Source organism: Pseudorca crassidens, chromosome 6, assembly GCF_039906515.1.
Source record: "Pseudorca crassidens isolate mPseCra1 chromosome 6, mPseCra1.hap1, whole genome shotgun sequence".
Classification (NCBI taxonomy): domain Eukaryota; kingdom Metazoa; phylum Chordata; class Mammalia; order Artiodactyla; family Delphinidae; genus Pseudorca; species Pseudorca crassidens.
In genome coordinates this window covers 37,459,113-37,485,832 of record NC_090301.1, presented here as the reverse complement: position 1 = coordinate 37,485,832, position 26,720 = coordinate 37,459,113, and the positions used below count along the sequence as shown (strand labels likewise).

Sequence of the window (26,720 nt, the reverse complement as noted above, 5' to 3'; positions counted from 1 at the left end):
CTGCATGTCAAAAAGTGAAAAAATTATTTTGGCTGACTTCTTGTCAGATATATGGTCATTGTTTTTTCCTCTTAATATAAGCAATTGTGTCCTTGTATTGAACAGGAGAAGAGTCAGCTCTGCTATTTTGAAATGCTCACTAGAATTATCTTCAATTCAAGATGTTTTCTAGGAATATTTTAAGCCATCCATCCATTTTGGGTTAGTTTAATTTAAACTATACAATATAATTTTAAAATTTATTAACTGGATTTATGTACCAGGTAACGAGTTGGCACTGTCAACTTCTCCAAGTTCTGGAACTCCCAATCATCCCTCAAAATACCTCTTTCACCCCCATAGGGATCAAGTGGTGGTGTCAGTGGAACCTGCATATTAACATGGGCAAAGCTTGATTTACTTCTTATTCAATTTAGATAAGTATAAATATAAGTCCTAATGTTTTCTTCCCACATCCTCAGAGGGGAATGGCCAGAGGACCATTGCTTTAATTTAATAGTTTAAGAAAAATGTATTGAATGCTTTTTTTGTATCATAGGGTCAAGTTCGAAATGTACAAAAATGAATAAGAAATGAATTTTACAGCCTAAAGCAGAAGGCAGACACACTTAAAGAGATGTATCAATGTAGTGTAGTAGGTACCAACATATTAATGGAGGGTAAAGTGTAAGCTGTGGGTTTTGGAAAGGCTTCCTGGAAAAGATGAAGTCTGAACTGAATTTTGCAGAAGGAATAATGGTTAGTTCAGTGAAGAGAGGTGGGAAAGACTTTTCGTGTAACCAAAATGTGACAGCATGAAACAGCATGTGGTATTCAGTGGACTTTAAGTAACCTGATAGTCCTAAAGTATGAACGAAGAGAAGTGGAGTAGTCAGAAAGGAAGCCAGGGATGTAGATAGGAGCCATGGCCACATATGCCAAAGAGCCTGGACCCTATTCAGCTGGCACTGGGAAGCCAATAAAGCTTCATAGTGGGGAGTTGGGTTTTTTTCTTTAGGTAAGTCCCTCTAGCTACAATATGGAGTGAGCATGGGTATAAGAACATACCACAAAGTCACTATAAACAAATTAATATGTATTGGATGGGAATCAGAACAGAAAACTCAGAAGTAGACTGAAGTACATGTAAGAATTTAATATATGACAAGAAGGATAATTCAATTCAGTAAGAAAAGAATAGATTAGTTCATGAAGAAAATAAAAAGTAGACCACCATCTTATTTTTTAAAAATTTACTTAACTTTGTACACACTTATATAGACATACAAACTAAATTTAAAAATAAATTATAGAAAAACCAAATACTTAAATGTTAAAGAAAAGCAATAAAAATCTTACAAAAATGGTAGGAGATTACATGTACAATCTAGGCGTTGGAAAGTGTTTCCTAACCAATGCTGAGAAGAGACATGTTTGATTATATGAAAATTAACATAATGCATATGCAAAAATACCATAGACAAAGTCAATAAACAGTTCTGGAAAAAATGTTACAAAAGCAGATAACGTAATAACTGTTAACATCTATAATATGTTGGTTGGGTTCTTTGAGAAGCATGATGAGTTAGAGGTACAAAAGGTTTATTGGAAAGTAACACAATAGAGGAAAAAGGGAGGGGCAGGATTGGGTAGGAGGAGCCTAGGTACAGACCTGACAAAGTCTCAACCAGCCCAAGGGGCAGCTCTGGAGCAGTGATTGCCTGTTGGAGGAGCCCTGCCACGGTGGAAATGGCCAGGACCCATTGGCTGGAGATTGCCCAGAGAAGAGAAGAGCTTGTCCTCAGCCATCAACGCCTCACTCATTCATTGGCAAGGTGCTTCTTCAAGAAGAATAAGACCATGGGTCAAAAGTTGACGTGGACCCTAAGTTACTGGACAGCTGAAGGCTGCCAGTGAACCATACGCCTTGCAGCTGCAGAGTGAGCCCTTTATTGAAGCAGAATCTGAGTGTGGCATCTCTGTGTTTGACATCTAACTCTCACAAACTGAGAAGAAAAAGGCATTTAATCCAAAGGAAAATTAGGCGAAGCACATGTATAGTTTACTGAAGATTAAGTCTAAATGGCCAAGAAACATTTGAGATGTGCTTAGTAATCTGGAAAGTGCAAATTACAATAATGGAATATAATTTTATACCTATAAGAGGCAGAAATTAATGAGAACTACAACACTCATTGGGATGGAATATGAAGTGTTGTTACTCTTTGGAAAATCTATCTGGCATTATCTAATAAAATAAAAAATACATATACCCTTAGACCCAAAATTCTACTCCTGGGAATCTATCTGATGGAAATGAAATGACTGATTCATAAAGATGTGTGTACAAAAATGATTATTACAACATTGTTTGTAGTGGTAAAAAATTAGACATAAATTGAATACCCCAAATAGAGAAATGCCTGGATGAACTATGATATATCCATACCATGGACTATTATGCATTAATTTAAAAGAATGAATTAGTAGATATTGCGGATGAGGTGGTGGGATCCTTACCGGGTATTGTTGAATGAGAAAAGGAAGTTTCGAAATAGTATGTATAAAAATGTCTCCCCCTGTTTTTTTTGTAAATCAAACAATGACAAAAGCACACTCTATTTATATGTGTATATCTACATATATGAATGTAAACCAAAACTGAAAAGATGCATACTAGGTTGTTAATTTGAGTTATTTTGCAAGGAGGGAGAGGGTTGAGTGGTTTGAGGAGTAGAGAAATGTGCAACACAGGTAAAAGAAGATTAAAAAATTATATGAAAAAATATGCATATGATCATATTTATGCTGTTATTTCTAAATCTCTTAAGAAAGGCAAAACCAGGCTTATACAGCTTGCAGGGAAGAAATAAATGAGAAAAATATGTCACAGAAATGGAAATGATCATACAAAATTTTATTGAATATACAAAAATTTTTTAGTTTTTACTGGTTTAATAGATGCCAAGATTGTTTATTCGCTGCGCAAATCAAACAGTATCTGACCATATGAACCAATAGCATGGTTGTGGAAAGAACAGGGCTTTCGGTAAATTTATGTGTCTGTATCAGGAGAGTTTAGAGACTACTATAGTAACAAATGACCTCCAAATCTGAGGGACTTACCACAAAGGTTGCTGTCTTGCTCATGTTTCATGTTCATTGCAGATTTACTTCAGCTCTGCATCGTGCCATTTTCAAGATCCAGCCTATGTCTGGTGAACAATTAATACTGTGGCAAAGGAAAATGAGATAATGGTAAGTATATACTGGCTCTTAAATCTTCTGTACACAAGGAGTTCTTCCACTCATCTTTCATTGGCCTAAGCAAGCCACATGCCTGTGCCTGCTGTCAATGGGATGAGGATGTATTAACTCTTGCATAGAGAAGCATCAGTGAACATCTCCCAGAGTAGGATGATCTGCTTTACAACAAAGAGTATTAATGAAGTATTTTTATGTGATCATAATAATGAATGTTGTTAATGATTGGTGAGTGAGCAGAATTAATGATGAGAAATAAGAGAAAATATTTTTTATAATTCATTAAGTGCTTGTTTCTCATCCTCTGGGTGTACAGGTAAGAGACACCCCTTTTGATTTTAATTTAGTTTCAGTCACAGATCACAGACTATTCTTGACATTTTCAGAACACAAACTAAAACCATTTTAATCTGTATTTTGCATAGGAAAAATTCAGGTAGATGGAAGGGTAAGATTCTATTGTATCCACATATTTTATTTCTCTGAAGTTTAGAATTAATAGCAGTAGGTTGATGAGAAATGTAACGTTTATCAAAAATCAGAAAAATATTCCTTCCTTTAGAAGTGATAGTCTGGGGACTTCCCTGATGGTGCAGTGGTTAAGAATCCGCCTGCCTATAAAGGGGACATGGGTTTGAGCCCTGGTCCGGGAAGATCCCACATGCCGCAGAGCAACTAAGCCCATGCACCACAACTACTGAGCCTGCACTGTAGAGCCAACGAGCCACAACTGCTGAGCCCACATGCTGCAACTACTGAAGCCCATGCACCTAGAGCCCGTGCTCTGCAAGAAGAGAAAACACCGCAGTGAGAAGCCCGTGCACTACAACAAAGAGTAGCCCCTGCTCACTGCAAGTAGAGAAAGCCCGCATGTAGCAACGAAGACCCAACAGCCAAAAATAAATAAATAAAATTTAAAAAAAAGAGAGAAATGATAGCCTGAAAATAATAGTGTTTGGTACTTTTTGCTTAGAGTTTAAGTATTTGCTCCTAAAGAATCTTCCAAATAAATTCTATCTGCAGTTATCAGTTTAGTTATTGAAAACTCAGTTTGGCTAGCAGAAACTTTAAAGAAAGCTCTGTAACCTCTCATTAAACTAATTATAGTATTGTACTATGTTTGTTGTTTGTTATCTCACTTCACAGTTTCAATTAAATTTTAGTCCTGTGCTTTTGCTCAATATTTCAGATGATTCTTGCAAGATGTTTTTTCCCCTAATCTTTATTTTGTTTGGCTGTGTTGGGTCTTCGTTGCTGTGCGCGGGCTTCCTTTAGTTGCGGTGAGTAGCGTCTACTCTTTGTTGTGGTGCGTGGGCTTCTCATTGCAGTGGCTCCTCTTGTTGTGGAGCATGGGCTGTAGGTGCGCGGGCTTCAGCAGTTGTGGCACGCGGGCTCAGTAGTTGTGGCTCCTGGGCTCTAGAGTGCAGGCTCAGTAGTCGTGGCGCACGGGCTTAGTTGCTCTGCAGCATGTGGGATCTTCCTGGACCAGGGCTCGAACCCGTGTCCCCTGCATTGGCAGGCAGATTCTTAACCACTGCACCACCAGGGAAGTCCCTCCCCTAACCTTTGAAAACAATTGTGACATTATGTGAACAGTTTCACTAGGACATTTTATAAAGAGCAGAGAATGGCAAAATTCCCAAGTGCAGTTCAACAGCTGTTGCTCCTCCACTGTGGGTTAAGGGTAGAGGCACTGTGTCCATGGTGACCTATTTGAGTCAGTGAGGGTGGGAACTGTGAGATTCTCACAGAGGTTAATGACAGAGCAAATGCTAGCAATCCAGTTTTCACTAGACATTTGGCTTCTTAAGGGAAATTTATGTTTTTAAAGAAAGGATCCACGCTCTAATTTCCTCATTTTAATAAAGCAGATAAACTTGTACTAAACCAGAGTTATACACCTGAAAACTTATTTGGAGCCAAGAAGTGCTTATGAAAGAGACCATACTTTACTCTTGTCTTACATTTTAATTTAGAACATGCATTATGATTTTGTGCTTATTTAAATATCTCACTCTGCTTCTTCCAAAAGATTTGAGGTAGGCTACAGCAAAGGCATAATAAGGCTAACAAAATAGGTATAAGAGTAATGCATCATGATCAGGACTTCCCTGGTTGTGCAGTGGTTAAGAATCTGCCTGCCAGCAGTGGTTAAGAATCCACCTGCCAATGCAGGGGACATGGGTTCGAGCCCTGGTCCGGGACGATCCCACATGCCGCGGAGCAACTAAGCCAGTGCGCCACAACTACTGAGCCTGCACTCTAGAGCCCATGAGCCACAACTACTTAGCCCATGAGCCACAACTACTGAAGCCCACTCACCTAGAGCCCGTGCTCTGCAACAAGAGAAGCCACCGCAATGAGAAGTCTCCACACCGCAACGAAGAGTAGCCCCTGCTCGCCGCAACCAGAGAAAAGCCCCTGCGCAGCAACGAAGACCCAATGCAGCCAAAAATAAAGTAAATAAAATAAATAAAAAAAAGAATTTGCCTGCCAATGTAGGGGACACGGGTTCGAGCCCTGGTCCGGGAAGATCCCACATGCTGCGGAGCAACTAAGCCCATGTGCCACGACTACTGAGCCTGCGTTCTAGAGCCTGCGAGCCACAACTACTGAGCCCGCGTGCGCAACTGCTGAAGCCCGTGCGCCTAGAGCCTGTGCTCTGCAACAAGAGGAGCCACTGCGATGAGAAGCCTGTGTACCACAACGAAGAGTAACCCCCTCGCCACAACCAGAGAAAAGCCCGCGAGCAGCAACGAAGACCCAATGCAGCCGAAAATAAAATTAAATAAATAAATAAATAAAAAAATCCGCCTGCCAATGCAGGGGACATGGGTTCGAGCTCTGGTCCGGGAAGATCCCACATGCTGCGGAGCAACTAAGCCCATGCGCCACAACTCCTGAGCCCACGCGCCGCAACTACTGAAGCCTGTGCGCCTAGAACCCGTGCTCCTCAATAAGAGAAGCCACTGCAATGAGAAGCGTGCGCACCGCAACAAAGAGTAGCCCTGCTCGCCACAACTAGAGAAACCCCGCACACAGCAACAAAGACCCAACACAGCCAGAAGTTAAAAAAATAAATAAATTAAAAAAAAGTAATACATCATGATGAAAGGAAAGGAGTGCATTAGAGAAAGAAATATGACTCTATATTTTCTTCTAGTGGGTCCTGTGATACTGACAAGCATTAATGAACTTCATGTCTTGGCAAAATTGGAGGAAGAATCCCCATCACATGCGGATGAATTAGATTTGGGGTTTGTACCTGGGGTGGGGGAAGAGGAGGAGGAGGAACCTGCCCCATATTCACTCCTGTATCACAAGTGTCAGGCATTGGGTGTATGTTTGATTTGAAGAGGTTTATATTATAAAACCATACCTGGAAACAGCTCAAGTTGTTAAATAAAACAAATAAAGAAGAGAAGCAAGTTTTCATAGGGGTATCATTAGTGCCATTCTAGTGGTACTTTTCATAAATGCCTTTGTGGCTTCTGCATCTGTAGGGAACATAACCACGACCTGAGCTCCAACTCCAGGATCTGTGTCAAAGTAAATTAACACATAGAAAATAATTCAACACTGACTCTATTTTTAAAAGACCTTTGCCCTGAACATACAGACTGTTCCCAGACGACTGGCCTGGGGCTCCTGATAGCATATTTTAGCCTCAGGGTCTATGTGGGGTGATTCCTGAGGGGCAGTGGTAATGGACAAACACCTGGCTTTCTGTTCTCATGCAGGTAGTACAGGTTTGCAGCAGCCATCAGACATTGAAGAACATTGTCTGTAATTAGAGATTTCTTAAATATTTATTGTCTTTCAGTACTTGGAAGATTTATTAAACTGATTAACCTAGATCTATCCTAAACAATTAGTAGCTTCTCATTTTTTTTTTTTTTTTTGGCTGTGCTGCGTGGCTTGTGGGATCTCAGTTCCCTAACCAGGGATTGAATCTGGGCCACAGCAGTGAAAGCCCGGAATCCTAAACAGTAAGCCACCAGGGAATTCCCTGTAACTTCTCATTTTTGTAGGACTGTTATCAAGAAGTGGAGTGTCCTACTTAGAAATGAAAGTAGTTGATTTTTATGTTTTAGTTACTGAAATAGAAGGGATGAAGGAATACCTGTTGAGAAAAGGTAATCTTGAATTTTAAGAGGTTGTATTAAGTTTTGCTTATCTTTCATTGACTTAGCATATATTTGCTCTACTATAATACTTATACTATAAATTACCCTGCAAATTGCTTTTTCTTGAACTAGCAAATCAAAATGACTACAATGTGTATTGGGGAGCTCGGTGACTGAATATAAAGATATATGTGGCTCATTTGAAAATACTGTACTCATATTAAATGCATCTTTGAACTGGCTCTTAATATCAAAATATTCTTTCTTACGTATATGTGGATCACAGGATAAATGTGTTTCTTCACACACCGATAAATCAATCAGCCTTATACTCCGTCATGATGAAACAGAGGTAATGCTGGTGTTAAGAGAAGAGGTAGTTGTGCCTAATGTGAGTGGTCCCAGATTTGAAGGAGTGGTTCTTCAGAATAACTGAAGTCTCCAGGACCATCCCGGGACTTGTACCCTATGAGAGCCTTGTGTAGTACAAAGAGCCACAAGCTTCAAAGTCATCATCTGGGACTCAAATCCTGGTTTTGTCACTTGAGCAAGTGAATTGACCCTTTTGATCCTATGTTTCCTTATCTGTAAAGAATTCTTCATAGAGGATTATCTGGTACATAGAAAGCAGTGATAAGTTCTCTTCCCAACTGTGATTTCCTGGTAATGTATGGAAAGTCTTACTATTCTCACTGGATTTTTCTTAGGCCCAGGGTTCTGAAGTGACTAACCTGAGCTGGAAGGACTACATTGACATACCAAGCCTTCAGTTCTGGGCTAGGTATTTTCAGGTTTGCTGCAGCTGGCTAGGTTCCCATCAGTTGTTTTTCAGTCCAATTCTAGATTTCATGTTACTCCAATTTATAAGCATCCTTCTAATTTTGCAACTACTTGCTTTGGGTCTGCTCTGAGTTTTGCCCTAGGATGGAATTCCAGGATCCTTGACGATAAGAAGTCCTCAGTGACAGAGCCCTTTTTCTTTATCAGAAGTGGTTGTTTTATTCAGCTAGAGGACTGCAAAGGTAAAGATTCTGTCCACAAATATTTATTGAGCACCTACTCTGCCAGGCATGGTTTTGGGAGCTGGAGGTACAGCACTGAACAAAATAGACAAGTTTTTTATGCACATGGAGATTACATTCTCCATTTCAGTGGGGCAGAGACAGGAGGTCAGCGTGAAAGACTATATAAGTAAACAATTCCATGGATAGGACAGTTTATTTACAGTGAAAAAATCCTATGAGAAAACAAAACAGAATAATATGAGTGACATGGTATGTGTGTGAGGTTGAAGGGGCAACTTGGGACTTGTGGTCAGAGGAGACCTCTCTGAGGTGGTGACATTTGAATTGACAATTTATGATTCTTACTCACATCCCTTCTCTCCCTCTCCCTCCCATTCCCCCAACTTCCAATTTGCCCATGAAGTGGTTGTCACATTACTTGGTGAATGATTGGGAGACAGGAGTTGTGGGTCATAGTAACTTGGAAAGGGTTTTTTTTTAAATGGAGGGTAGGAGTGTTTATATGGCTGCTGATTTGACCGAGTCTGGCTACACCTTGCTCTCAGTCTTGGGAGTGGGGCCACAGAGTAGAATCTGTGTATGGGTAGGAGCAGGTTCAATGGAGGGTTCTTTATTTTTAAACTGGAAACATGAATATCAAGAGAAGCCTTCTGAGCTTATGCTAGAGGACAACAGTATGAAAGACTTGATAGATGAGGGTCCAACTATATTCTCAAGGCAGAATGAATTAGACAACAGTCTGAACAGATGCTCAGAGCAAAGATGCGTGTGTGTGTGTGTTTGTGTGTGTGTGTGTGTGTGTGTGTGTTTGCCTTCACATGAGGGTGAGAGAGAAGGCTGCTAAGGGAGAAAAGAGATAAGAGAAGATTTCAATTGGCCATCATCTAGTTGAAACACACAAAAAATTTTATACACTGCATGCTATACTTTCTGGTTTATTTTTTTTGAAGACCACTGACTGTAAATGTTAGTAAGGTGACACTAATTTTTCTTTTTTTTTTTTGCGGTACGCGGGCCTCTCACTGTTGTGGCCTCTCCCGTTGCGGAGCACAGGCTCTGGACACGCAGGCTCAGTGGCCATGGCTCACAGGCCTAGCCGCTCCGCGGCATGTGGGATCTTCCCGGACCAGGGCACGAACCCGTGTTCCCTGCATTGGCAGGCGGACTCTCAACCACTGCGCTACCAGGGAAGCCCGTGGTGACACTAATTTTAATATCAAAAAATAATATCAGGATGGTATACACAAACCATTTACATGGGAAATCCCTGTAAATGACATTAATATCATAGAACAAGATGATGAGTGAGATAACCACAGTTTTACATTTCTCAGAGGACAACCCAAGAATGGAATTTTTATGAGGGTAACACAGAAAAATAAAGCTCTGAAAGCAACTGTAGAAGACAGAAATAAAACATAGTAATACCTGAATACCAAAGAAAAAAGTGGTAGGTTAAAATAGGTTATATTTGTGAGTATAGCAAGTAAAAATATTTCTGAAGATGAAGGACATGTATGGCTGTTTTAAGTCTGGGTGACCTTCTACTTCCTCTTGTCTGTGGGTTATAAGGGCAGATCAGTTGAAAGGAAACTGAGTTTCCTCTCCTGTCTTTTACATATGAGAAAGAAAGAAAAAAGCATTTGCTATTATGGATGCAGTTCTCAGAATCTCACTAGAGGGTGGTGTTGGTTCTAAAACCAGAGATTGCTAATCTGGTACATGCATTACCAGGCTGCATTTATATTTAAAGAAAAGGTAAAATCAAGCCTTCTCAGTCTTCCCTAAAAGTTGGTAAATGTCAAGTCTGAAAACTCCCAAGGGCCTCATCCAGTTCTGGCTGCTTGCAGCCCCAGAGGAGCCAGATAAAGTAGTGAAGAGATTACCGGAGGAGTTAAGTGGCAGATTCTAATTTCACCTCTTGCACTAACTAGTAGACAAGAAACTAAAGCTCTGTGGGCCTTCATCTCATCTGTAAAATAAAAGGGTTGCGCTAGATGATCCCTAAATCCCCTTGCATCTCTAAAATTCTGACATTCTAACAAATTCTGGGTCTAAAAGGCTGAAGAATTTCTCATGTTCTTAGTCAAAGGAACAAGTAACATCTCAAATTATAAATAATTAAAATATAATTTAATGTTATAAATAAGGTTTAACAGAGATTCTAATATTAAAAAGCCTTTAAATTAAAATGTCAAATCTTCTGTCCTACTAGGAAACCTCAGAGCCATCCTTTTTTCACCTATCTGAACATTCTGTGGTTAATTTCACTGCCTTAATGCATCATTCAAGGATATCGCTCCTCTTGCTAACTTGCTGGAAATGAGCAAAATATGTTTATGTAGGATTATCTAGAGAAAGGAGGTTGAAGCATTCATTACCAAATAGGGATGTTTTAGGATAGAGATTAAATCCCCTACCTCACCTTGTGCTTAGCCAACATGCATCATATCTACGCTTTGTGAGGAGCCACTCTCCAGAGGATTTAGTTGGTTTGGCTTCCTATTACTCTCACCTCTTTTTATCTGATTCCATTTCCTTGTCATATTTATTCACATTGCAGAGTGAACTGAAGATGTTTACACGGAAACTGAAGCAAATTATCCAACAACAGGGTCCCAGTAAACCCTAATTTATCTCTGCATGGACTTAACTTCTAAAGGTGAGAGCCTGCAATTAACCCCTGATGGTGCGAAGCTGCACTCCGCGTCACGCCAAAGGCTTTGACCTTAATACTCAACACCCCATTTCCTCCAAATTGCTTTGCTTTGCAAACGAAGGTTTCCTTTCCCCCGCCTCTGTCCCATCCCCGGATTTTGTTGCAACTTCAGGTTCGTTTCGGACATCTAAACTTCCCAAAATACACACGGAGCGCCTCCGGGTGCGCACACGCGCGCTCTCACACCCCACTCGAGTACACAAGCCCGTCTGGGTCGGCTCCCGGTTAGAGAACACATTCCATTCTTCGCGCTTGGGCACACCCCTCCCTAGTGGGGATTGGTCGGGCCGACCCCCCCCTCGGCGAGGCGAGACTCCTAAGAGGCCCAGACGCCTGCCAATCCCCACGGGCTGTCAAAACAAGTCCTTCCCTCCCTGTCACAACAGAGCGGAGTGGAGGTCGTCGCCGCCGCCGCCGCCGCCGCCGCCGCCGCCGCTGCCGCAGCCGCCGCACTTCCTGGGGCCACTGCGCCGCCGTCCGCGGGCAGGTGGTTGGTGCGCCGGGCAGCGGTCGCCGGGCTCCAGCCCCTTTCAGGCCGCGCGCGTCCCGGCCTCAGAGGCAGCCCGGCCAGGCGCCCGATGCCTTTTGTCTGGCGCAGAGCGGGCGTTTGCATCACGTTTCGGACACCTCCCTCTCCTTTTCGCCTCTCCTTCTCCCTGCCGCTCACATCTCACTCCCGCCGCGGTCCCCCCAAGGACTGCCGGCCTCCTGGATCAAAGCCCGCGGACGTCTCTACTCGAGCGATGTCTCCTCTCCAGAAAGTTGCCGCCACCGCCGCAGCCACCGGGCGGTGAAACAAAGTCTGGCGCGGTCGCCTCCCGGTGCATGAGCGCACCCGTGCCCAGCGGCTGGACTCCGCTGCCGGGCGTGCCGCCTCCCCCCGGGGAGCCCGAAACGCGCTCGGCTATGGCCGAGGGCGCAGCCAGCAGGGAGGGTCCAGCGCCGACAAACGCGGCCGGGAGCGAAGACGAACCCCGAGTGGGCCCGGACGCCGCCTCCGGGGATGGCGTGGCGGCGGCCCCTGGGGGCCAGTGGAGGGACCGTCGCAGCGGGGTCGCGCTGCCCAGCGCTGCCGGGGCCCCGGCGGACAGCGAGGCCGGCCTCCTGGAGGCTGCGCGGGCGACCCCCCGGCGCAGCAGCATCATCAAGGTAAGCGAGGCCGCGCGACCCCGGGAGCGTGGGTGTGGATGGTGAACCGTGGATGGGTCACGGGCCGGGGCAGGATGTATGGTGTCCGGAGGCCACGCAGGCTTAGCATTGTTTTCTCCCATCCCCTTCATTACCGAACCTTCCTTCCTTGTCCGGAGGTTCCCAGACTCAGTTCTTGACTGTGAGAAGCAGAAGTGACCTTTTTTTTCTTGACAGAGGAGGAAAAGTTCCGCTCTGCGTCTTTGCGTTTTCATGGATGCTTTTCCTCATCTTCTCTGAAAGTTTCGCTAAGCCGTTGATATGCGGAGGAAGGGAGGACTCAATATAAATGCAGACCCGCGGGATGGTTGTGCACTGCTCTCCAACGAGAAGTTAGCTTTTGCCGCACAGTAAAGGAAATGCACAGTTTACCCTCAAGTGAAGCAAAACAAAACAAAACAAAAAACCCCAAACCCTCGAGACTCAAACTGTCCTGAGATCTCACGAAGCGTGAGCTTTCCCCGTAGGCAGGCAGAGTTTTCAGTGGCCCCTGCAGCAAAGTAAAGAGCGATGTTGGAGCCCAGAGTTTCCGCGCTGCAGAGAGCGCAACCGAAAAGCAGCCAATCCACCAAGCAGCACCCCGGGGCCTTGTGGTTACCACCACATGCAGGGAAAACGCTTCTCGACCCCTCAACTACCAGTCAGGGTTTCTCTCCATCCATCTTCCTTCCACTTGGGGCTTGTTTCCTGTTTGAGATTTCATCTTGGTTGCATGACATCGGGTTAAGGTCCCCTGGAAGTCAGAACCCTTCCACAGGCTTTGGAAAAGGGCCTTTTAGCGTAAATGCACGTGGGTAATCTTTGGTACGCGATGTTAAAACCGATCTTGGTAGAACAGTCAGTATGAAACTACTTCCATGTAAAAGTAAGCCAAAGATGATAATGAAGGATGGACTTGGAACTACTTACTATTCAATGTACTTGTGTTAATACATTAAAAACCCTTGCTCAGGTTTAAGCTGTGTATACACCACATAATACGTGTCTCTTTCTCAAGCTCTAAACTGGAGCTCCTAGTGCCTGTGTGGGTAGACTGCTCCCCTAGTCCAGCCAGCCAGCTCCAAGTATAGTCTAGGCTTTTCCCCAGTACTGACACATGGAAGTTTAAAGCCACACAGGGAGATTTCTATATTAAAAGAAGAGTGGGTGGTAGTTACAAATGACTTGTAGTAGTTTCTGTTATTTTGTGACTTTTAGATTATGTGAAAAGAAATGTTCTATTTTGGGTGTGAATTTGGATAAAAAGGAAATGATCACTTTTTTTCCTTTTAACTCACAGGTCAGAAAGCATATTGTTTTGAATCTTAAAAAAGACATCACAATTAGATAGCACACATTTTGGAATCTAAGATATAGACACTACACGTGTTGTGTGAAAACAAGAGCCTCAAGATAGTTTAAAATATACCATCATAAAAAGCAGGGGGCTTTTTTGTTGTGTTGTAAAAAATGAAAGTAACAGAGCGTAAAGGAATATACAAATTCTTGCAGCTAAGTTTGCAGTTTTTAAATTTTAGTTATGTGCTGGTTGATATTCTCAGAAGAGTCCTTGCTGAGTAACGATGCCTCTGTTGTTTTGAAGTTTCTTTTTGTGACAAAAAAGGAGGGAGACAACAGAGTAGCAGCTTGATTCTTTCCCTATTTAATAGTAAAATAAATATTTAATAAATGACCTTTAAAATTAAAGATACCAGAAAATGAAGTGAATTATTATTATTATCTTAAGCTAACTCTTATTGAAAAAGTAATATATGCATATGATAGAAACAAATGTTGCAAAGGAGTTTGAAGGGAAAACTCCCAGCCACTCCACATTCCCACTTACATGGTCCACCCCCATAGCTGTTAACACTTTCTTGTGTATCCTTCCAGTAAAATTCCATGTATATATAAGCATATGTATCTGTACTTATCTGTGGTGAACTACTGATGCTGCTGACTTATGTAATAAAGTTTCGCTAGAGTTTACAGGCCTCATATCTTCAGATTTGCTCCAAACATTTTGATGTCTAGAGGGTTGTCTAAGGTCATTGTGGTGGGTCTGTTAATCTTCAAGGATAACCTGGTAGGTCATTGGTGGGTAGCGGTCCTTGGGGTCTATTCCCAGAGCCCTTCATTATCTTACAGTGGGGAAAGAGGCAGTTGGTGGACTCTGTGCCACTCCCTCTCTGAGATCAAGGACCTTTCTGTTGACATCTTGAATCTGCTGCCCCATGGTTTGTTCATTTCAGCATAGTAAAAATGAGAATTTCTAAAAAAGGTCTAGATCATATAAGAAATAAGTAGCACATGTTCTGTATTGAGAAAAGATTGCATTCTTCATAGTTTTGCCAAGAGTTCTTTTTATTTGGCACTGAAACATACACAAAAAAGAAAGGCTCTAGTACATTTTATATTAATCAAACTATTAAATGCTGTTCCAAACAGCCTTAGTACAGGGATAATTGATATTCATGATCATAACTCTGAGCCACTGAAAGATTGTGGATCATCAAATATCAAATTATTTTCAGCTCAATTTAGGTATTGTTTCTAGTCTAATTGTTTGACTGCTAATTCTCTATAAACATGGATATTAGATAAATCAGAATAGTGCATTCCTCTATCATGCCAGAAAACAGACTGTCTTGTATATTAATAAAAGGAATGTTTTCAGTAAATTTGCCCTCCCTAATTTGCGAAAATATGTGTTTAGTTGAGAAAACAATTTCATTCTGAGCTGAGGAAAACAATAGCATTTATCTTTACACATCTTTGGAAAGTCTTCTTTCTACTATAATTATGTTTCTTCCCTTATATGCCCAGTCCTAAGTTTTAAAGAATTTAATGTGAGGGTTAAACTAGGTTCTCTTTAACCTGTCCATTTTTTCCCTGTGTTTTTCTGTGTGAGCTTTTGGGCAGCATTGACGTTGATAAATGTTGCATGTTTTTTGGTAAGTGCATCGTTATACACCACAGTATTGCAGTAGACTCCATCTTAATTGCTTCTTCATGACTTGTGGTTTAAAATTGCTTCTTCATGACAAGTTAGTTACATGCAAAGTTGATAATATCTAAAAATTATGTACTGTTGTAGGTTCAAATATATTTCTACTTAAGGAATTAGACCATTTAACTATCTGGTACTTGATATCAAATTTATACATTTAAAATATTTAACATTTTAGATTATAGTTTACAGCTCTATAACTCTATAATAGAAATTTTTGGAAACAGAAAGCAGTGTAGCTTATTCCTTATGCCAGATGGCAGGAATTGAGATATAAAAGAGCAGTTGTGGGACTCCCCTGGCCGTCCAGTGGTTAAGACGTTGCACTTCCAATGCAGGGGGCGCGGGTATGATCCCTGGCTGGGGAACTGAGATCCCACATACTGTGCGACCAAAGAAAATAAAAAGCAATTGATTTGTCTCCCACTATATGTAATGTATTGAAGAGTTCTACTTTTTTCCTTTTGATTCTACTTCAGTATGAATTCTTGAGAAGAAATTATCACTTGGATCCCATGGACATAGGTGTGTGGGATGAAGATAGGAGCTGGAAATGAGGTGCTGAGACGTGCACTGAAGCAGCTAGAGTAGTGACTTCCATGTTGTTCATGTCTCTTATTTTATATTATGGCCAGTCTCATTCTGTCATGTTCATTGTGGGGCTGGTGTAGTGAGTTTCTGAGCTGCAGCCTCAAAAATGCACCTTGGGTACCTGTTGACCCATGTAAAAATTATGGCTCTCCTCAAACGGGCAAGGGAAATTTTATTCACTTTTACGAAATGCTGCCTACTATGAGTCAAGTACTAAACTAGGAGCTTTCATACATTGTAATCAATCCTCATAGCAAACTCTCTAACGTAGAGAAGGGAGGCGTGGACAGCTACTGATACAATGTGGAGTCAGGATTCATAACCATGTCTGCTTAACATGCTGATTCTCAGATGCAGAAAGCCCATAATCCATGAATACTTTTTTAGGTTAGAAACAACATGAACATCTAAGAACGTGGCATATTCTTCGGCTCCCAGGCTTGTGGGTAAACTATCTTGTCTCAGCTCCACCTCTCCAATTCAGAACACCTGGAAATGGATGACTCTAGAAAGGGATTGCTGTTGCTTTTGTCTTTGGTCATTTTGTTAGGCCTGTACTGTATTTTAAAAGGTAGAGCAGCTTGGCAGATGTTCTACTTGCTGTCGGTATATGAAAGGTACACCTGTTCTTTTACACCCGGCCCACTTCTCCCCTGCGCATGCACACAATTGAGTTTGTGAAGGACTGTATTCTTTTTTAGACTGATATATGGGGCATAGGAATATGTATTATTCTAGAGGAGTGATGCAATAGGGGGTATTGTGTGGGAGCTGTGAAAACATTCTGAAAACATTTTTTATAGAGACAGTTATGAAGGGAATTAAGTGTGATTGAAAAATAACTCAAAAATTTTAGACACATTATAAGTTAAATAGGCTTCTGTAGATTGGCGTGGGAATCAATCAGAATTTATAGACCCTTTTTCCTGTAGAAATATGTGTTAAAAATTCCAAATAATCGACTTATGGGTGAACTTTGGATAAACAACCTGATTGTACAGCGGGGCTGGCCAGCCTTACTGCGTGAAGTTAGTGTGCCTTGGTTGTTTCAGTCGTGGGTGCTCCTCCTGAGGAATGATTCATAAATAACATTGAATTTCTTGCGTGGATTTGTTTTATTATCCTAGTAACTTCAGTCAGAGTGTTTACTTTTCCTGAAATTGCCATAGAAACATGGTCACATTTCACCTTAGAAGTGGTTGCTTCTCATTGTGGTGTTTTTCTGATGTGATTTTTTATAGCATCTCTCAAGAGAATTCAGAATAAAATTTTGATAGAGAGCCTTGTCATGTTTTGATGAGAGATTTTAGAAGTACCTGTTGATTAGTGCTTGCTACTACTATCAGAATTTACAAGAATTTTTTTCCTTCTTGGAAAATATATTAAGGTTTAAAAGGTAGACATTAATTGCATAGCCACTGAGAGGTCAAACATACATTGCAATTAAGACTGAAGAGTTGTTTTCCCAGCCTTTCCCCTTTTACAGTAGAGAAAAAAGGTAATTAAATTTTGTACAGTAAAATGTCAATTGAACATTTATTACCAAATAACACCTCAGGCACCACAGGGTATTATGAGAAGACATCAGGGACAGCCGACTTTACCTTTGGTGCTACTGAACAAACAATCCATGAATGCTTCTAGGTAATGCCGGAGCAACTGGTCAGGCAGCATGCTGGGGAGTAATTCAAAGAAAGAATTACAGCAGGTTTCCCTGCTCCCCCAGTGACTGCTCAGCTTTAATAACTGTGAGCATTAAACATAATTCCATTTTCAGTAGCAATGTCTAAACTGAGACCTGTATAAGATTGTACATTAAAAAAATTATCCAGCTGAAGATGACTAAATAGAAGTAAGAGGCAAGAGTAAAGTTCCTTTCTGAGTTTCCACTGGGGTCTCAATGCTAGTAAATGAACCATTGTTTATTAGATGGGGAGAGAGAATAATTTGATTACACTTCCAATCTAAACCTAAGGTAATAAATCAGTAAACCTATTACAGTGGAACCTGTGAGTTCTACAAAATCTCATATTTTGATGTTTTCTAATAATGTAAAAAAGGTTTATTTGTAGTATTATCAAATCTTATTTATCTTCGCATCCCCAGTTCATCTCTGTATCCCAGTTCCTATAAAGGTTATGATAGACAGAATTTATTATAATTAATGAGTATACTAAATTGATAAAAACAATTAGAACTGAATAGTCAAGTTCTATAATGACAACATTCTGTTTTGTTTTAATTCTTGGCCAATGTGTTGTGTATTTCAGCTAACATTAGATGGCAACAAAATTATAGTGTGACAAAGTATTGGAATAGTCCTTTGGATTTAAAATTGGATTTGATTTCTAGTTTAATTTGTAACATTTTATGTGGATGTGTTGAAGAGAGATATAATCTAGTTTATTTTCAACAGTACCATTTTAATTTACCTCACTAATAATTAAACTAGCATTATTTTGAGATAAGTAGGATTGTACATTGTGAGTAGAAAAGAATCATATTTATATTATCATTATCACTCCAGGAAGAAGAAAGGCAAGTTAATTTTGAAAACAATATAATCCATCCAAAACAAAACAACATAACAGCTAAACTATTTTAGTAAGTGTGCTTAGTTCCCAAAGATTTCTTAATTTGTATTTGTGAATTTATGATACCTGTTACTGGCAAGGATATTGTGTTTTTCCTTAACCACACAACTTTGTATTCAAAAGTTTAAAATCTTTGAAAGATAATATCTGCTTTCTTTTTTTTTTTAACATCTTTATTGGGGTATAATTGCTTTACAATGGTGTGTTAGTTTCTGCTTTATAAAAAAGTGAATCAGTTATACATATACATATGTTCCCATATCTCTTCCCTCTTGCGTCTCCCTCCCTCCCACCCTCCCTAATATCTGCTTTCTTAACTCTTTCACACTGACTTGTTCAAAAGCCTGTTAACAGGTGCTAAATCTATACTAGACTAAGCTCAGGCAGTATGTATAAGTAGGCACACTTGTATCATTGTATAGTACTATGTAATGGTTAGAAATGATAGATTATACTCAGAACACCTTCCCTGTGAGATGTTGAGGAAGATAAAAGCACAAGGAAGTAAAAAAGAGACAAAAGCCAAACAAACAAAAAAACCCCTTTACTGTTAGCTGGGACCAAGATTACAAGGCAGAACTCTAGAAAGCTGGACCTGATCATGTTGTAGGTACTTTTCTCTGAGGCTCAAGTGATTTCAAACCAAAGCAGGCCAAGTAGCCTGTGTTCTTAAAGCCCATATCTTTCATATCAGATCTGACAGCTGATGATGAGGGTGGGCTGCTCAGGAGCTCACCCCATCGGGCTAGAGAATAAGGAGTCAGCAGGAGGAGAATGTGTTTCCCCTCCAAACCTCCCTTGGCTCAGGCTGGGTTAGGGTCTGGCTCAGGAAAAGGGCAACTGTGTGGGAAGCGTGAGTGTAAACTGCCTTGCTCTGCTCCCCTTCAGGTCAGCACGTTGTTGGGTGAGGGGAGAAAGAGGATACCACGCCATGTGCACTCTGACCTTTATCTCCTTTGAAAACTTCACCTCCACAAAACAGATTCTATCAATGTCCTTGAACTTGCAGTCTTGTAACCATTTATCACGACTAATTTTTGGAGGCGGTAGTAGGGGCAGAAGTGGGAGATGAAGGTTGGCAGAGTCTGTGCTCCCCCTGGAGACTGACATGCAAGATGCAAAGACATCTTCAGCACTTAGTGAACTCCCCTTTTAAAATACTTTGGAATTATTGATTCCATGCTATAATTATTATATATTTAGATATGTTATTAATAATTAAATGCTTTATTTTGATGTTTAATCTAATAGATAAAACACCTAGTACATCTTGCAGAGATTTTCCTGTTGAGAAATTTTCTTATAGCAAATGCTTATATAAGTTGTATGATGAGTCTGGCATTGTTCAGTTAATGTGTATTAATTCATTCAATCCTCACAATAACCATATGAGTTTAGTATTTTTAATTGTTATTTCCCTTTTACAGTTGGCGAGATATGACTTGCCTAAGATCACACAGCTAGTAAATGCAGAGCCAGGAAATGGACCCAAATGGTCTAGCTCCAGAGGTTGCTTTTAATCTTTATGCTGTACATCCTCTTAAATAATATTGATTTAAACCTTAGCTAGTATGCATGAAATAGCAGACATTATATAGCTACCTTAAAAACTAAGTTTAGCTGACAAATCGAAAAGAAACTATTCTGAAAACAACTTCGGGAAACTCTGATAAGGATTCTTTGATTATGTTTTTTTAGCTTCTTAACCTTTCATGTAAAATACCCATGACTTTACAATAATATCGTACACTACTTTCCCTTGAGACGACTGGAAGTCCTCTTAGTACATTTTTACTCTTTTATCAGAATTAGCATCTTTACCATGTAGCAAGAATTTATGATCCAACTTTGCTGTAAATTACACAGGCTAAGGATGGACTGTTACTTAATCAATGCAAACTGATATGATTTATTTTATAGTTTGATAGTTTTGTCTTCCAGCATCAATAAATCAGTAAGGAGTATCTGAGTCTCTAATCCAAGGAAGTTGGAATTTTGATAAGTGGTAGTGGATATGATGCTTTACTATTAATATTTCTTCCCAATTACATTTGAGGTAGGTGAGTTCATCACACATATGAGGAATATCTGAGGAATTCCATTAAACTGAAAGTCTGTTTAATCATTTACTTCCTTTTTTGGGGGGTGGAAATTCCAAAAAAAAAATGGGAAATTTAAATATGTGAGTATGTCATGAAATTACCGTGCTTGTGGCTACTCTATTGTGTTGATGGTAGTGAGTCCATTCTGCTATGCAGAGATACAGTACCATGGCCAAATCGTACCCAGAGGTTTGTCCCCATCACTTGGAGACTGGCCAGGTGTTAAAGGCACAGTCAACTCTCGTGTTGAAACACTCCTCATATGTCAGGTTTAATTACCTATGTGCTGTTATATTAAATTATTGAAAGGACATAGGACTTTGGCTTTTTCTTTCTCTTCTCTCTCTTTTTTTCTATTGCAGCATTTGCACAATAAGGTGTTTAGTCACATTCTCTTAAAGTGGAATTTTTTCTTTTGGAAAAAACAATAAAGCTTTCCCCAAACATCTGAAATTTACAAGAAATATTTTTCCTAATACCTTCTCATATTCAGTTAGTATGGAATCAACCTGGTTTTGTGATAAATGCAGTGGTATGTATGTGTGTACACACTTAATGCTAGACACATTGGAAGTCAGAAGCCTCAACAGCAGGTGACCTTTTTTTCCCCAGCTTTATGTCCTACAGCTGGGATGATGGTCTTTATCCCAAGACATGTTTTTTATGAAAGTAACTGCGTGGGCTATGAGAAGCCACACTCAGAAATGTTAGCCAAACTCAGAAAAGTTTGGTCAGAAGTTGAGATTTTTGTGGTTTGGGGAGAAGAGAAAGAGGATCAATGTGTGCTAAAGAGAATGGAGTTGGATGGGACCATGTTTATAAATGGAAAAAGTAATGCTTCAACAAATAGCTCTCTACCTAGATCATTCTGCCGGAAGTTGTACATTTGGGAATTCAAATTTTGGGGATTTTGATGGCTTTTTGGTTCTTCTGGAGAGTCTTTTAACTAATTAACACCTCACACCTTAACACACCTAATAGTGAATACTCAGCTTAGGGCCCTTTGAGCCTAGAGATTCCTGGGAAGGATCTAAGAAGGACTGGTCTAGTTTGTTGGTGGGAATGCATGGCATTAAAGACAAGTTTTGTCTATTTTTCTGTTTTTCTAGCCCTAGCCCTAAGAAAGTCCAAGGAAATTCTTCATAGTTGCACCCTTAGCATGGCAGGGTCACCAATACAGAGAAATGGCTTCTGGTAAACAAGATATCATAGCAGTTGGTGTAACAGGATGGAAGTAGTTGTGAGTGCTGGAATTAGCCATCACAGCTTAAAACAAAAGACTCTAAGATTCCATAGACTCAGGGGACCGTGAACTGTTGTGTTCAGCCACCATTTCCAGTCTTACAGAGAGGCAGCCTTTACTACTGCTCTTGTCCACCCCTTTTCCCCAGGCTAAATAAGGGGAGGACTTCGAGGGAGGAGGTAACCTTGGAAGAGGGTTATGGTTTCTGAAGAGAGTCTTTTCCTTCCACTTTCCTCATTTTGGGTGGAAGATCTCATGACCCTTTCTGAAGTTGAGAGAGAAAGGACTCAAGAGAATCATGTGTAAAGATTGGGCAGGTAATGGTGGTGGCATGGAACAGTTCCCCTCTCCACCAAGTCTCCCTGTAAGTTGGGACTGATGCTCATCTCTTCTCTGGAAGATACTGAATTACCAGACCATCAGAGCCCTGATGCCATCTTGATTGTGGAGGAAGATGGCCAGGCATCTTGCTGTGCCCCACCCAAAGAACCCATTTGAGCATAGGGACTCTAGTAACAAGAGGCTGGGGCAGGGGCTGGGTAAGTGGTGGGAGGAAGAGGTCAGTGTCCAAGCCAGATCTCTAAAACCAATATGATGAATATGCAGGAAGAAGGGCACTATGGAGAACCATCAACTCCACTCAGAGTCAGCATTTGCATGCCTGCCTCACAGAGAGAACCAACAGTAAGTTCAGTGTTAACCTGAGGAGCAGAGAAAGCCAACCCAGTGGGGCCTTCAACTTCCCTACGATGCCATCTATGGAGAGACTGTGGCCTTTCCTATGCCTCCTCCAGCCCAACCCTAGAAGGGAAGTGTAGGGAGGAAGAGAAAGAGAGAAGCTGGTAGACCTACCCCCAGCCATGGCAACTGCCACCACCATTTTAAGCTTGCTTTGGGGGCTATGGGATGGAAAGAGGACCTTGAATTGAACATGAGATTGAAGTTTTAAAATGAATAGGAAAGAGTTTTTAAGGACTTGAAAGAACCCTTCTAATAACTGAAAGAGACTGAAACACTGTGGAATCTGAGTGAGTTCAGTTATTAGCGGTAACTGGAGTACCCAGGGGCAAGGGGATCTGAGATGGCATAGTTGGGAGGGAGCAGTTGTGGGAAATATAAAACTCACTTGTTTGTACTCCAGCAACTTAAGACTGCTTAATTATCCAATTACATTATCATAGAATGTAATCTATCCCATTCTTCCAGGGAGCCACTAGAGAGATTGTTTATGACACCATGGATAGGTTATGGAGGCTTCTTTTACAATTTCATGGTATAGAATAATAACAGGCACAAACATTGTCAAGATCTTACATTATTTTTAATTCTTACAAGAGTCTGGCAAGACATAGCTATGGTTATCATTTCAACCTTACAGAAAAGGAAGCCAAGGCTCTGTGAGGTAGAGAAACTTGTTCCAGGTCTCACAGATATTAAGTCTGTGTGTCTTTGGTAGGGTAGGGGTGGGGGAGGGCAGAACTTTTTCCTCTCTATTTTCTTTATGCCTTAAACCTGCAACCCCCAGTATCCCAAATTTCCAAAAAACAAACAATGATTTAAGAATACGTTGATCTGGTTGCATGGGGCCAGTGTTAAAACTAAGTTAAGGTGGTTCAACCCTGCATTGTTCTGCAGTGAAAGCAACCACCACATCTCCTGTGCTAGGGACACATATTTCAGTTGAAAGTCAGAAGGATCTAAGAAACAACAGTAGATTTGAGGGGATTGTCTTGGCATACCTTCTAGATGGCAGGTTTAGGTTTCTTACTCTTCAAAACCTACATTTTAGAAACCCTAAATGTTAGTTTTCTATTGTTGCTTTGATAAATTATCATAGTGTCTTCAAACATAAACTTATTATCTTACAGTTCTAGAGGTCTGTAGTCTGAAATGTGTCTCGCTTCGCTAAAATCAAGGTATTGGCAGGGCCATGTTCCTTTTTGGAGGTTCTAGAGGAAAATCCTTTTTATTGCCCCTTTCAGCTTCTAGAATCTGCTGCATTCTTTGGATCACAGCCCCTTCTGTTTTCAAAGTCCAGCAACAGCCAGTGGAGTCTTTCTCGTCTCACACCACCTTTAACTTTTAGTTTTTACCCTGCCCCATTCTAAATCTTCTGTCTCCCTCTTCCATATTTAAGGATCCTTTTGATTAAATTGGGTTCACCCAGATAATCCAAGATAATCTTCCTATTTTAAAGTCAGTTGATTAGTAATCTTAATTCCCCTTTGCCATGGAACCTAACATATTCACCGGTTCTGGGGAATAGGACATAAAGACCTTTGGATACCATTATTCTATCATATCCTGATTTTAGAACTAGGTCATTGTTGTAGCGATGATTTTTTTTCCCATTCCAGATGAATTTTATTAGATTCTTTAAATACAAATATAATTTGTTACCAATATGAACAGTCCACTGGATTAAGATTTAGGATTTTGATAGTAGTGTTAATAAAAAAACAATTAGTTTATGGATTTTATGAACATTTCATTTCTAACTGCATCTGCATTTTTACATGATATACTTTTTATACATTAATATATAGAGCTTTAATAGAAAATTAAACTAAAATATCCTTAGAGTTTACCTCATAATAGTTGAATCTACCTCTTTACAGATTTGGAAACTGAGACTTAGGGGGATTACTGACTTCCACAAATCATAAAGCAAATTGGTGGAGAATTGGTACCAACATCTTTCAACTTTTTATGACCTCAACTTCATAAGATTTAAAAAGAAGGAGATTCAGATTTCTGGATTTTATTCTTAGTATATCCTTCACAAGAACTGAAGAATGACTTTCAGGTTCTCACAACATTCTTGTGCATTTGATTTGGTTCTGAGTAGAAAGTACTTCTGAAAACTCTCTGGGAAAATTGATTCAGCTGATCTGTTTTGGGCAGATATCCTCTACTGTCTTCACCGTTAAAAGTCTAAAACTTTATAAATTATAATTGGAAAGAAGAGATGATGTTCCAGACAGAGGAAGATTTTTTTTGTGGTTAAAGATGTGGGTCTTCCTTTTTTTTTCTTTGAGAGGTATTTTGATGAGTCCTGGTGGCTAGTGTGTAAGATCAATTATTTATTTTACCTGCTTTCAACTTAATTGAATAAGTTTCATTAGAAGAATGCAGCAATGACCGGGGTCATTACCTGTGTTCCTGTATGTATTGTCAGAGGAAAGGAGTTTCCAGCCTGTATGGCAATGCAAGATGTTAAAATAAGAATAAAGCCCACAGTTTCCTCAGTGGTGCATATATTAAAGAGTAATTTCCAGGCAAGCCCACATCATAGAGAATGAACTACTGTCCGGTTTCATGGATAGCAAGACCAGCTTATGGAATATTTTCCATTGTATAAAGCCTGTTAAAAGCCAGAAGAGGGAAATAGCATTCTCCACTGACATTGGGATCAACTGAGGATGGGGTGGGTTTAGTGGCATTAAATAAAATTTAAAAAGTTGGAATCATAATTTTAAAAAATCCTGGATGTGGATATTAGATATTTATTTAGATAAAATGAAAACTTTCCTCCTGATATTTTTGTTGTTCTGAACTTCAAGAAAAGTCTGGAGAAACCAAACTGTGACTTACGTCCTTTAACAACTATGCCTAATATGTTATTTTCTTTGAAAAAAATCTGCTTTCTTACAAGGTACAAAACATTGCTCTGAGGCTTTTTATGGACATAAAAGCTCAACTTTGTGTTTATCTGATTATGTCTTAGATCCTTCTGAACTCTTATTCATGGTTCCAGTTTTGACAGTTGAAAATGACTTGAACATTTTAAAACATTTTTAAACATTTAAAGGATTTAAAGTAGATGACTAAGGTAGATTATTTGTCTTGTTCCTATAAGGATCTTGATACTATGACCCTCGAGGGACTGTCTTTGTAGTTTTCTTCAAGCGCTCTTCTTCTTTTATAATTTGGGTGTTTTCCTTCATAAACTATTCTGTTTCTATCTTCCAGAAGTGTATCATTGGCGGTACAAACAAAAGCATTGTTTGCTTTAGATGGCTGGCTCGACCTACATCAGAATTTTAACTTTCACTATTAAAAGTCTTTATTAAAAGAGGAATTTAGCTGAGAATATTTATACACAAATCTCTGAGGCTTTGGAATGAGGGAGTTCATTCTCCATATTTATAAATACTTGCATTTATTGGGAAGCTAAGTTGCTCTACGAAACATATGTTTTCTTGAACAAGATAGAAGTTTATTTCTCTAATAAGTAACATTCCATAACTAGGCTGTTTCTTCTGAATCAGGTAAGTGGCTCCGATCCATAAAGTAATTCAGGGATACAGTTTCCTTTTGTCTTCCTTTTGGCCATCCTTTAGGATGTTGTTTTGTCCCTTTGATTAAACTGGCCCACTACCACATCCCCCTTCTGTCCCATAGGAAGGGGGAAAAAGATAGTGGGGGGCAAGCAGTTTGCTTTTAAGGAAGTTATCTGTAAGTTGCACATATCACTTCTACTTTTATCCCATTGGCCTGTTAGCGATATAGGTATACCCAGCTGGGAAATGTAGTCTCTATCTAGGTAGTTATGTGCTCAGCTTAAAGTTTAGGAGATTCTTATTAGTAAAATGAAGAAAAAGAGACTGTATGTTTTGTTAAGGTTAAAATAGTCACAGAATATATTCTTAACTGGAGAAGGAATCAAAGTATTTTGTAATCTGAGGGAGTTAAACATGACTCTGATATGTTTTTAGGTTCCCACTGTTTGATCTGGTAAGGGCTACTGATGAGAATATGGCTCATGTGCTATTAGGTCCTATTCCAATACCTGTATGAACCAGTTAACTTCAAAATTATGTTTCACAGGCATGAACCACACTTTGCATCCTGTCTTGCAAATTCATACCATATGTGAAATACAGAGAAACCCCAAAC

At 40.2% G+C, this 26,720-nt stretch overlaps 1 protein-coding gene across 2 annotated transcripts in view; it reads left to right on the top strand.

Moving 5' to 3' along the window:
* Positions 1-26,720, top strand: part of PLCL1 (phospholipase C like 1 (inactive)) — a 385,709-nt gene that overhangs the window by 20,195 nt on the left and 338,794 nt on the right. For both annotated transcript variants that reach the window (XM_067741099.1, XM_067741100.1), the window contains exons 2-3: positions 3,148-3,237; positions 10,959-12,263. In XM_067741099.1, the coding sequence (XP_067597200.1) occupies positions 11,082-12,263 (1,182 nt within the window). In that variant the 5' untranslated portion in view covers positions 3,148-3,237; positions 10,959-11,081. The remainder of the gene's footprint in view (positions 1-3,147; positions 3,238-10,958; positions 12,264-26,720) is intronic.